We start from the raw sequence: 12,460 nt of genomic DNA, 5'->3' as shown, positions 1-12,460 counted from the left end.
TTTACAAAGATATAACTGGAACAGAAAAATGGCTGTGTGGTTAAATGCTGTTGAATCCCTTCTGACTTATAGTGACCTCATGATTTTAAAGGCTCTCCAAAATGTCCTATTAACGGCCCTGCAAACTGACAGCCGTGGTTTCCTTGATTTAATCAATCCATCTCAGGTTGGGTCTTCCATTTCTCCTGCTGCCTTCAACTTCTCCTAGCATTTATGTCTTTTCTAGAAAGTGTTGTCTTTTCATTTTGTGAGCAAAGTATGATAGCCTCAGTTGGGTCATTTCAGTTGTTCAGGCTATAACTAATAACTGGCCCAGAAAAATGGGCAAGTTTTATTTATTTACTGCACTTACAAGTCTGCCCTTCTACAAAAATACTAAGAGCAGGACAACAATTAAATGCAATAAGCACAAAAGCAACAGGGGAGCCATCTACTCACAACCTCCTTTTCCTGTTTCATATTACTTATTTGCCAGCAGGTGGCAGAAAGGATTCAAATTTGTGAAGGAGTTTTAAAAATGGTAATTGATGGTTCCCGGTCACACTGAAACTGCTTGTGCACGGTGTAAAGCATATCCCCTGGGTTAGAAACTGCAAAAGTGATATAAAGAATCATGAGATTGTGCGGCTTACCTGAATTATCCCAGTCCCGTCTAACAAATGCTTTCCTTTTTTCTTCCAGGAACTGACTAGGAATCAGTCCTGCACTTCCCCCTTCTTTGACATGGCTGGCCTGGAATTATTTGGCACCAAATAATAATCAAAACACAGCCAAGGCCTTAATCAACATAATCCAATCTGATTACATCAGCATATTTAGATGTACACTGCACACACACAGACTCAAAGACACAGAGAAAGCTTCTGCTGCCACATCCCACTGACCCTCCCAAATTCTACTCCTAGGAATCCAAGTACCCTCATAAACAGATGTGGGGGCAAACTGGGTGGTCTACAGTGTAAATTCCTCCCCTCGATCAATGGAAGTACCACCCCAATAATGAAAGTACTGATCCTCCAGCACAAACTGCACCTTGGGACCCAACTCAATACTCAGGTTTCAAATGTAGGAAGCAGGTGTGATGTGGTTTTCCCAGAACAGTGATTCAGCGCTTCTCTGCTCCCACTCCCATCAACCGCAACCTATTCCTCAATGAACATGTCCAGAATGGAACTGCAGTTCCCTATTGCCAGGCAAATACTTCTGCTTACATTTCTAAGAGGCAATGTTAGCCTGACAAGTAGACTAAAGCAGCTCATATTTCACAATTTATAGCCACTTAGTGTGAACATACCCTACAGAACCAAGTCCACAGCACACACAAGTCAGGACTCCGTAGTAACTAATTCTTCCATCCTCATGATCTACTCTCTAGCTCCCCCTTCCCCATATCAGCCTGCATAACCCACCACCACCTGAGCAGGTATGCACAAACACCTGGTCAGCTCAACCAGTTTCATAGCTGTGTACTAGGATAAGGAGGGAAGAAGAGAAGACTTCTCTCATCCTTCCTTTCTTTTCCAGCAACTTTAGTAAGAATCAGATGTGAACCTAAGGGGCTGCATGAAAAGATTTCCCAATGCAAAACCAAACTATGAGGTAGGAATGCAGCAAAAACAAGGTTGCACTAGTAATGCTCAACATTTTTCCTGTTTCCCTCCAACACTTTCTTTCAGCACAACCTGAAGAGTTCTGCTGAATGCAAAAGCTTGCTGCATACTTCATTAGACTTCAAATACTGTAGTGGTTGGTCAGATTAAGATTTGGTAGACCTAGGTTCAAATCCTTGCTCTGCCATGGAAGCTTGCTTGGGCTAGTCATTTTCTCTCAGAAGAGAAGAATGGCGTAAGCCATTTTGGGTAGATACACTGAGTAGAAACACAGCATATATATAAAACAAACAAAATAAATAAGGTATTACTCTATCACTTTAGGTGTGGTCATGTAATTCAAAAGAATGGGCTCTTTCCATTTATTCCAATATCCATGAAGTCTGCTAATTTTGGTGTACTCAGTTTAAGATGTACATGATTTTCTGGATTAGTTCCATTGTGTGACCTGACTGAATTCAACATTAGCTAAACTTAGGAATAGTGGCAATCAGTTCTGGGCCAGTGCAAAGTGTACTTCTAAGTTTAAAAAATACCTCTCTCCCCTGTTCAGTCTCTCCTGTTTTTTATGTGAAGGCACATACTCCTTTGTGACAATCTGGAACTGATGGGATGAATGGTTTGATTCTGCATGACAGCTCTCATTTTATATAACAGTGCTGAACCTCAGGAACATAGCTGTCTATAACTCAAGTTTGAAAGTAATCTCCTGTGGCACCCAAACATAACCAGATCAAGAACACTTCATACAGTGTGAAAACATACAATAAAAGGCTTAAAAACTATGTCAGACCAATATAGCTTATGAAACTTTCCAAAGGAACATTGGATTAGTACCAAAAGCAAAACAAAACAAAGTTCTAGAGAAGTAGCTTTCTTTGCCCTAACCTGCCACCAATTTGGATCTTCTCGATTTACAATCTGAAGAATTTCTCCCTTGGAAAACTTGAGCCCTGCTTCTTTGCATGGAATCAGGTTGTCATTGTATGGATTATAATCAAAATGACACTTCACAAATACCTGAAACAGATAATAAAATGTAATACTGTTAAGGCATTATAATTCTAACAGTTTTAAAAATGCTTTGTAAGTTTATACTTGGTCATCACAGTTTAATATTCTGACTTAATGGAAAACACAGGAAGACCAAGGACAATTTTTTAAACATAATTAAGCCTCCAAAAAGGTGAAAGCAAGAGAGGCAGCCAGGTATGAATGACTGGCATTGCATTTAACACTGATACAGAAGTATTGCCGGAAGTAAAGCTTCAGGTGTTTCAAAAGATGGGGGGAATCATGTTCTCAGAATTCAATTGAGGCCCATGGAAGCAGAGCTTAAGGGTTTTAAAAAAATACATAGGACTATTTTAAGGGTTTTTGTTGTTTTTTAATCCAGAAAGTACCAGAGCTCAGGCTTGTATGAGAACTCATACCTTCTGGTGCCTCACACAATAATTATTGTGGAAAGACTTCAGCTGATCAGCCATAATGCGGAAGACACTTTCAACATGCTCAGAAATCCTTTCCTTCTATAACTGAGCTGAAGTCTGATGAGTGGGGAAGAGTCCTGTCTTTCTTTTCCCATCCTATTTCTCAAGCAGAGAAACTGGCCTCTTCCTCCACCTAATCCAGTCAATCTCAGAGACTGCTAGGATGGGGAATCCAACCACATTTGTTCTTGGTGTGTTTGCGTGTGCATAGCATTGTTACAGGACTTGGTTGAATTTATTTTAAAACTAGTCATAATGCCTGTGGCGTGAAAACATACAACAGCCTCTAAAAACTGTTTGGGGATAGGATCTGAGTCAACAAGAAGCTTAATGGGGAAACCATTGTCCAATCTCTCTCTCACTTTGAATTTCACATTAAAATTATTTTCCCTCCCTCCACATTTGGAGTATGTAGTCTCTCTGCCTCCTATCCTCACAACAACCTTGAGCTAGGCTAAAATGAAAGAGAGTGACTGGACCAAGGATGCGCATAGAGCTTTTCACATTTTTTTTATTGTTACTAGGGGCAAAGCCCGGTGTATTCAGGAATACAATGGGCGCTAGAGGTTGGCGGTGGGAAGAAGAAGGGGAGGAGTTGTCCAATCTGTAAGAGTCAAAAACCTGTGGTTTTGAAAGTCTGTTGAGTGTGAAAGAGGACTGACCTTTGGGAATTGTGACATAGTGGTTACAGATGAGCTTTCCAGAGCCGTATCTTCAGATATGTGAAGGGAAAATCAGATTGGAGATTCTTCTTAGGGGGAGGTTACATGGCAGCCAATTCCTCCCAGTTCTGCGTTCAACCTCATTTCCCATCTTGCATGAATTAGGCCACAGACACCAAAATGGGCCCCAGGACGGGCTGTTGGTGGTGGGGACTGTCTTGACTTTGGGCAAATTGGGACGCATTGCACACGTCCTGATTGGCCTGAAGTCTGGACAGTCCCTGCCCACTCTCCGCCCCCCTACCCCTGGCTCAATTATTTTAACGGCACAAGCTGTTACAGATTATTGTAATTACCAAGGGGGCTGTCACTTAACATGGCAAGAGTGCTTCTGAGTGCTTCCAATCCTACTGAAACGCTCCCAAATTGCTGACTGACTGTGCATCATAAAGCTGCAGTCCTTCAAAGCAGGGAAGGCATGCTTCCTCATCTGGGCCCTTCCTACCCGGCCACAGGACCTTCATCTTCAGGGGATTCAGCCTTAGTCAGCTTTACTAGAGCCAATCCATCATGGCTCCAAAACATCTGGCCAGCAGGTTGGGGTAGTAGACAGCCGGCCACTCATCAACAGGTAGAGCTGGGTACTATCCACATACTGGTGACAGCCTGGCCCAAACCCCTGGACAAGCTGGCCTAGAGGCCACAAAAAGATATTTAAAAGTATCAGGGAGAAAATTGCACCTTCAGGAACCCAACATTGGATTTTGTAGCGGTGCTGTAACCCTCTGTCCCTAACCTTGGAGAAAGGAGATCAGCCTACTGGGAAGATGTCCCCCATAACATTGAGGCAGCGAGGTAGCAAACCAATAGACTGTGATCGACAGTATTGAACACTGTGGTAAGATCTAGTAATACCAACAGCCAAGCTGTTATATTTTATGCTGCACTGCATTATTTCCAACTGAAGGCTGCCTAGACTTTTTATGGTAGGCTGCACGAACATCTGAAGAATTCTGAACAATTCAAATCATCTATCAAAACCTCATGTTGCTTTTAAAATGTCAAATAAAACTGACAGTGGCCAAATATCTCCCCAGAATGATTTACTCTGTGATTTAAAAGATGTTTTCTGTCTGACAAAGGAAGTTTGACAGATTCTCTTTTTGGGAAAGTAGCCTCCCTTTTTACATAATGGACTTTTCTTTTCTCCAGCATACATTTGAGAACATGAGCAAAACTCAGCCAACTGCATAGCACTGACTTCCCAATGCCTTGTTAGTATTACATAGATGTCAAATTTCTCCACATGGCATCATTGGCTTATAAAACTTTGATGGGCTAGGGGTGTTAACCCCAGACTCACAAAAGCAAGGAATATAGGGAGAAAAAAACAAACACATACAAGACAACACAATACCTCAACCATTAAAAATGGAACTGACAGAAAATGCAGAAATTTCATGGAAAGCCCTCTTCGTGGATAATAATGTGCAATAATTTTCCATGTGGGCTTTCTGCTTTGTGTTGATAAATTGAGAAGAAAAGACAATTGTTGCTTCCTGGCATGTACAGCAATCATGCCAAATTACAACTGCCACAGAGGATTCATATTAATCCTACGATAACTACTTTATATGAAAGGATGTTATAAACTAACATATGACTGATTTGATGAACTTAGGCAGACTGTGAGTAGGCAGGAAGGGATATGTCAGTGTTTGTCTCTGTTGGCCCCTCCTTGCATATCCAGGGAATTGATAATTGCCATTGTGGGGTGGTAGGTGAATTCCCTTCACACCAGGCTGGATTCTGGAGATTTTTCGTGGGGGGGATCACTTGGACATGAAATTAGGGTCACCATGGGTAGGCAGTCAGTTTTAAGTTTCTGCATTATGCAGGGGGTTGGACCAGATGACCCTGGAGGTTCCTTCCAACTCTATGATTCTATGATTGTTAGTGAGTCACTGACTGTACACAACTGATTGCTACATATTAGAAATAGTTAATTAGAAGGAAATATTTAATTAGAAAGGGAACGGAAGGGAAGCAATAAAGTGAGTAACAGATGGTCCAAACTAATCAAAAGAAATATCCAGTTTCAATGAAATATGAACATTTTGTTTCCATAAATAGCTTCAAATGAAGACTAGCACTACTGACCTGTTGAGGAATAATATTATCTCTGTAGCTAGGAAGAATCTTCAAAGTGACACTACCGCTTATATTCTTGAGAAGTTCTTGCAACTCTTTTGGATTGTTTCCAACTTCATGACCGTTAACCTCTTTAATGATGTCACCCACATGTAGAAGTCCTTGCCGATCTATCATTCCTCCATGAAGGATTCGTGCGATTACCAGATCATTATTTTCTACCCTAAACGTAACACCCTACAGAACATTTGAAGGGTACCATTGTTAGTTTATATCCATTAAAAATATACTAAACCCTACAATACTGCCATTAATTATTTTAATTATCAGCAGACATTATAACAGCCACTGAATAGCATATCCCTAACAAATCCAAAATCAAGTAAGTAATTCAAGCTGATTAATAAAGGCTTACCAGCTTTTTTTGTATTCTTTGCCCAAACAATACAATAATTGGAAGAGTTTAATAATCATTACTACCTCTCAAACTAGATTTGAAAATTTTATTTCACACAACTATATACACCAACTGTAGTTAACTAGCCTCTTGGAGTATCTTAACTGTTACTGGCCTATGACTTCCTTCACAAGAATTCTGTTCCTTCCCCTCTTTACCGCCCTAACTTCCGCTTCCCTGAATACCTCTGGACAGTTCCCATCACTGATTTCAGGAGCAGTCTTAGCCACAGGGCAACTGAGGCAGCTGCCTGGGGCCCTGAACTGGCAAGGATTCCACGCTGGAGTGTAGCCAACTGCCCCAGAATACCACCTGCCACACTAGTGCTGTCCTGTCGTTCAGACACTATGGACAGCAATGGCTTCAGGACATCAGTCAGCTTCAGGGTACCTTTCAGCATGACTGTAATGGTCAGGGTAGAAATAGCTCTGGAAGCCCCCCCCCCCCCCCAGGCTGAGGAACAAAAGAAAGACAAGAAGGCTTCTGCAGAGCTGGGTTGCCTCCTCAGCTGCTGCTCCTCCCACTGGTGTATTCTTGGCAGTAGTTGCTTACAACTGTGACAAGCGCTTGGACCACCTGCTCCCTGAAACATTGGCTGCTTGCACCCACACTGCTTGAGGTGACTGCAGGGGCTACTTTGTGTTTGGGGCTGAGCTGACCCAGCAGGAGGCTGACTGGGGAGAGGTACAGTGGCCATTTTTCTGGGGCCATATCCTGAAGTTCTTCTAAGAGACCTAGAATTACTAAAACTCAGTTATGAACTTAGGCAGATTTGTGAGTGGGTGGGCAGGAAGGGATGTGCTAGTGTTTGTCTCTTGCCCTTCCTTGCATACCCGGGGAATTGCTGATCACCACTGTGGGATGATAGGTGAATTCCCTCCAGGCCATGCTGGGTTCTGGAGATTTTTGATGGCAGCGGGGGGGGGGGGGGTGGAGATCACTTGGGCATGAATCTGGGGATGCTGTGGGTGGGGAGGTAGTTGTGAGTTCCTGCATTGCACAGGGAGTTGGACTAGATGACCCTGGAGATCCCTTACAACTCTATGATTATATGAACTGCCCCTGACTGACTAGCGAGCATCTCAAAGTTTTCCTTTTCCAATTTATTCTCTGCTGTTAGTATATCATTTCCACCAAGAATGGGCTACATATGATTACAGAATGGCAACAAAGCAATACATGCAAATAAGTGAAATATGACTTCCTCTATACTTATGTTTGCACCATATTTAAATGTCACTGAATACTAACCAATGGCTCTCCTGCTCTTTTATGAATGCCAAGTATACGAATAGCATCCACAGGTACAATCTGATTGTTCACTGAAGAACTGTTAATTTCTGGACTTGAGGGAGGAGATTCATAGCACTTTGATGCCACAATATCGTGGGCTTCCAAAAGGGACTGCAAATACAAAATGGGCAAATTGACAAGTTATAGAAGGCACAATAATTAGAAAATGGGAGAGGGAACTTCTGAGTTCTCCCCAGCTACCTAAAGTGCTTCTCAATTGGTTGTTGTTGTTTTTTAATTTAGACATCACAAGTTTAAAGGACGAACACTACTATTAAGGTTAATTTCTCCATTTAAAAAAGCACAGCCCCAATTCCTCCAGTTAAAAAAACACAGGCCCTAAATTTAGAGAAAGTCATGTTTAAATCCCAGTGAAATCAGTGGAAATTAAAGTCAACTTTCCCTAGAACAGGGCCACAACCATTTTCTTTCATTAGATTAAAATCAATTATGATCCACTGTAACAAGCAATTCCCTCTCCCAAAAATATTTTTAGATTAAAGGTAAAGCATTACCAGAAAGTGTGGCTCCTTCAGTATACCAACCAACTCAGCAATGCTCTGATCTTCGTTTACCAATGGACTGATGTCTTCAAGAATCTCATTGACTAATTCTAGATTGTTGTCACTCACAGCCTCAAGTTTAGAATCTTCCAGTCGCTCATGAGCCTGTGATTATTACAGAACAAGTATAAACTAATAGGAATAGCAAAAAGAAACAATATCTTTTTGTTGAACAATAAGCCCGGTACCGACTGATCCACGGACTGGTACCGGTTCCCGAACCGGGGGTTGGGGATCAGCACCTAATAATTAGTTTGTTTGCACCATGTGTATACATTTTCTTTTCCAAGCTTACATACAAGCTTCAGGAAAAGATAATATACCGTATATACCCGTGTATAAGCCAACGAAGGTTTTTTTCAGTGTGAAAAAATGTGCTGAAAAACTCAGCTTATACCAGAGTATATATGGTAAATTGAATCATTTTAGTTTTTATGGAGAGTTCTGGATTGATTTAATCTAGAAACCACTATTCTGTCCTTTTGTTGGTCCATGTTATCTGTAAAACTCTCCTATAAAACTTAATTTCAAATGGCGTACAGTGAATATATTAACATAAAAGATTAGTTTACCTTAGCAAGTGATCTTACAATAGGATTCTCCATAATTCCTTTCAAGAATATTAGGTCTGTTTCTTCAGCTCCTGTTGATGGAGACAAATCTGTAAGGTTATCCAAGACTTGCTGCATTGCTGCTGAAAAAAACACAAAGAAAAGCCTCTAAGCAAAAGTTTAGTGGTTTTTAGTAAGTTTTAAGTTTATCCAGTTATAGAATCCACAATTTCTTTAATACAACTAGTTAAGTGCTCATGCTGCCCCCACTTCATTCAATTTAAACATCTATTTCATCACAAGCATTTCAATAGTTCTTCAGGCACACACAGAAGTGCAATATGAAACCAATTAAACTCCTCACCAATGCTAATCACACAGTTCAAGTATAATTGCCTTATATATATTTATTTCAGTGCTAGTACCAAGCGTTCTGAATGTAAAGATGGAAATGAACAGGCCTCAAATTTTGTATGCCAACCTGAACTCCCAGTTAGAAGAGACAAGCAAACAAAAAGGGATAGAAAGGAAGAAATGGATAAGAGCAGCTGTCCCACCCTTGCCCACCCCCTGCTCCAACTGGATTGCCTGTTGGTCCAACGAGCAGCCAATCTCGTTTCGCCCCCCACCCTTGACCACCTCCTCCTCCTTGTACTTCCCTTGGAGGCTCCAGGTCCCTGCTGTGCCTGACTGTGCGATTCCCCCTGGGGTTTGGGGCTCCCCGACAGGGCGTTTGGCCTCTAGATGGCAGAGGCAACCACCCCATGGTCTCGGGGTGAGGAGAGGGGGATGGGAGGCCCCACCCAGCTGTCTTGCTGCGATGAGCAGCTCCGGCCGCTCACCAGCGCCTCCCCACCCCAAAGCCCAGCCACCACCTTTATGGGGCTCAGCGTGCTTTTTGCAGCCAGCAGCTGGAGGGGCCAGGTCCCCACCAGCCCTTCCCACCCAGTGCCACTAAACAGCTGCCAAGCCCCCTGGGGGCTTCAGTTGGCCTTTGGTAGCTGGTGGCAGCAGGGGCTGGCTCCCTAGTGTAGTTTTCCCTCTCCCGCCAAGCACCCACCAAGGCTTCTGCAGGCTTTGGTGGGCACTTTGCAGGAGGGGAGGGCTCCCTGCTGGTGCTTCCTTCCTCATCCCATCCCCGCTAAGTGCCTGCCGAGGACTCTGCAGGCCTTGGTGAGTGCTTTGCGGGCAGGGGAAAGGGGAGGGCTTCCTGTTGGTGCTTCCTCTCCCCACCTCGCAAGACACCCACTGAGGCCTGTCCCGAGGTGGCAGGGGGCTAGCGCCTGTTGTATTGTCATATACAACGGGCTTTGCTGCTACTTTTCACACAGTTCCAATTCCCATTGTCTAAAACATTTTAATACATGCATATTAAATTGTTACTATAACCAAGGGGATATGATTCTTGAAAGTTTATACCCCAAAAGGTCTCTAAGGTGCTACTGGACTCTAATCCAGCTGTGTACTGTAGACTGACTTGACCTGAAAAACAAAATTCCACAAATATAATGGGAACTAGAAGAACTCAAAACTAACAAGAGAGCATCAGTTCACAGTGGTCAGGATTCAAAGCTTTAATTGTCCCTATCAACAGCTCCAACAAGTAAAGAAAGAATTTGTCCAAGGAAAGAGGACAAAAAGTAAGTTTCTTAGTGAAGACTGTGGGCAGTTCTGTGCCTATAGAAGGGAAAACAGGGAATTTCAGAGCCACAACAAGCAACCTGCTTGACATCTGCTAGGTTTCCCACAGTTTTTAATTAGGTAAAATTTTAATACCTTCATTTTTTAATAACCTTATGCAATTTTCTGGCTACTGTTACTAATTTAAAAAGCATTTCAGAGCTTCTCCCTAGCAAAAATGTGTGGCAGGCAATATGTTTTTGTGTGAATTTAAATTTTTTCAAGATCGGTATACTTTACAATAAATGCATCACCCTGTACTTCTAGCAAACAAGTTCTCCTTGAAAGCATGTGTAGGAGGCATATGACAGTCACTTTATGCTTTCAGAGATTGACAGAAATATTATTTCTTTCATTACTTAATAGGCAGTCAGGTGGTTATCAACCACACTATGGCTGTTGGAGCATAATGTGCATGTCAGAGCTAGTGGAAGGGAGACTAAAGGGACAAAGGAGATGAACAGAACATGTAGAAGTTAACCAATCTCAAGGACAGACATAACCCAGTTACCAAGTAAATATGTTTCCAGCGCTGCACAGTGTATGTGAAAAAATCAAAATAATAAATGTTAGCTGCTGCCATATTTAAATTCTGTAATCTAAAATTTACTGAACACTAATGTCAGAAGCCTTTATATTTGCCCATGATTACCTAAGAATTTTCACCAGTTTTCCAATCCCCCCCCCAAAAAAAGCATATACACAGAACTCCATCATTCCATGGATAATATGAAGTGAACAAAATGCAGAAATTGCTACACCACATACTACAAAAACATAACAAAAACAGATCGATAGCCTTCTGACAAAAAAGGCTGAGTCTGTGAGGGTTCAAGGGGGTGGCAGGTTGCAGTGGATGAGCAATAGGGTTTTGAGTGTCCTGCATAGTGCAGGGGGTTGGACTAAATGACCCAGGAGGTCCCTTCCAACTCTATGATTCTATGACCTATAGAGCTATATGTTCTTTAAGTATGAAGGCAGCCCAGGTTTGGTGAGAAGGACATATAGTCACCTATCAGCTTTTCCTCTGCCATAAGCCACCTAAACAGAACTGCCCAAAAACATTTACAGAAAAAGTGGTCTACAATAATTTATAGTTTTTATTTATAATTTAATTTATATTCCGTCTCCTCGAGACAGCTTACAACAATAAAACCATACCCCATAAAGCCCATAAAAACAGTTAACATACAATTCCCTAGAATAAAATTATCAAGACCACAAATGGTGGCAAAAAACGTACAATTATTCTTTAAATCAATCAGCAGTTATAATCTTCTGATGCATCTATTAGCTTAATTCCTCCAGGCACAAATGTATCACACCAGATGCACTGTGCACATTGTTGGGCGAGACCCCAGTTTGTCACTCCAGGCACTCCCCTGGCCTCAACCAAATGCCTGGCAGAAGAGCTCTGTCTTACAGGCCTTGCAGAATCTTGACAGCTCTGTCAGGACCCTTAGCTCTTCTAGGAGCTCTTTCCAGCAGCCTGATGGGTAGGGCCAGCAACGAATTACAAAAACCCTAGTGTTTCCATGGCTGCCACTAGGTCCGGCCGAAGTCCTGGGGATAGCTTGGTGTACTGCAATGTCCAGGCAGCTGCCATCTCCAGCAGGGCTGGCAGGGAATCCAGAGATGCAGTGGGCGAATGATACACCACCCAAATAGCCACATTCTCAACCAATTCCCACCCTAAGCTAACACAGTCAATCAATGGCACAGGGAGTGCCCTGAAGGGGAAGGACTCCCAGACAGGATCGCCACCTCCTCATGATGGAGCCAGTGCTGGTGCAGGACCGAGAACCCAGGCGGGCCTAGAACTTTCAAGACAACTATCTCACCTTTCCTTGTCCAAGTCTCGGTCACACAAGACAGGTTGGCCTCATGCCTTGCAAAATAGTCTCGCAGGGTTGAGGGTTTGTTGTTAATCAACCTGGCATTGCAAAGGATCAGCCTTAGCCCCCAAACCTGGGGATGGGCTAGAGGTTTGACAGGCAGCACAT

At 42.6% G+C, this 12,460-nt stretch overlaps 1 protein-coding gene across 4 annotated transcripts in view; it reads right to left on the bottom strand.

The window, feature by feature from the left end:
- The window catches only part of PALS2 (protein associated with LIN7 2, MAGUK p55 family member), a 39,868-nt gene that overhangs the window by 13,129 nt on the left and 14,279 nt on the right, over positions 1-12,460 (bottom strand). For 2 of the 4 annotated variants that reach the window (XM_077303777.1, XM_077303780.1), the window contains exons 2-7: positions 8,799-8,920; positions 8,179-8,331; positions 7,622-7,774; positions 5,923-6,150; positions 2,499-2,630; positions 633-732 (exon numbers count right to left, since the gene is read on the bottom strand). In XM_077303777.1, the coding sequence (XP_077159892.1) occupies positions 633-732; positions 2,499-2,630; positions 5,923-6,150; positions 7,622-7,774; positions 8,179-8,331; positions 8,799-8,915 (883 nt within the window). In that variant the 5' untranslated portion in view covers positions 8,916-8,920. The remainder of the gene's footprint in view (positions 1-632; positions 733-2,498; positions 2,631-5,922; positions 6,151-7,621; positions 7,775-8,178; positions 8,332-8,798; positions 8,921-12,460) is intronic. The other 2 variants (XM_077303778.1, XM_077303779.1) reach the window with 1 other exon arrangement.

Source organism: Paroedura picta, chromosome 11, assembly GCF_049243985.1.
Source record: "Paroedura picta isolate Pp20150507F chromosome 11, Ppicta_v3.0, whole genome shotgun sequence".
NCBI lineage: Eukaryota > Metazoa > Chordata > Lepidosauria > Squamata > Gekkonidae > Paroedura > Paroedura picta.
This window is presented reverse-complemented; position numbering and strand designations above follow the sequence as displayed.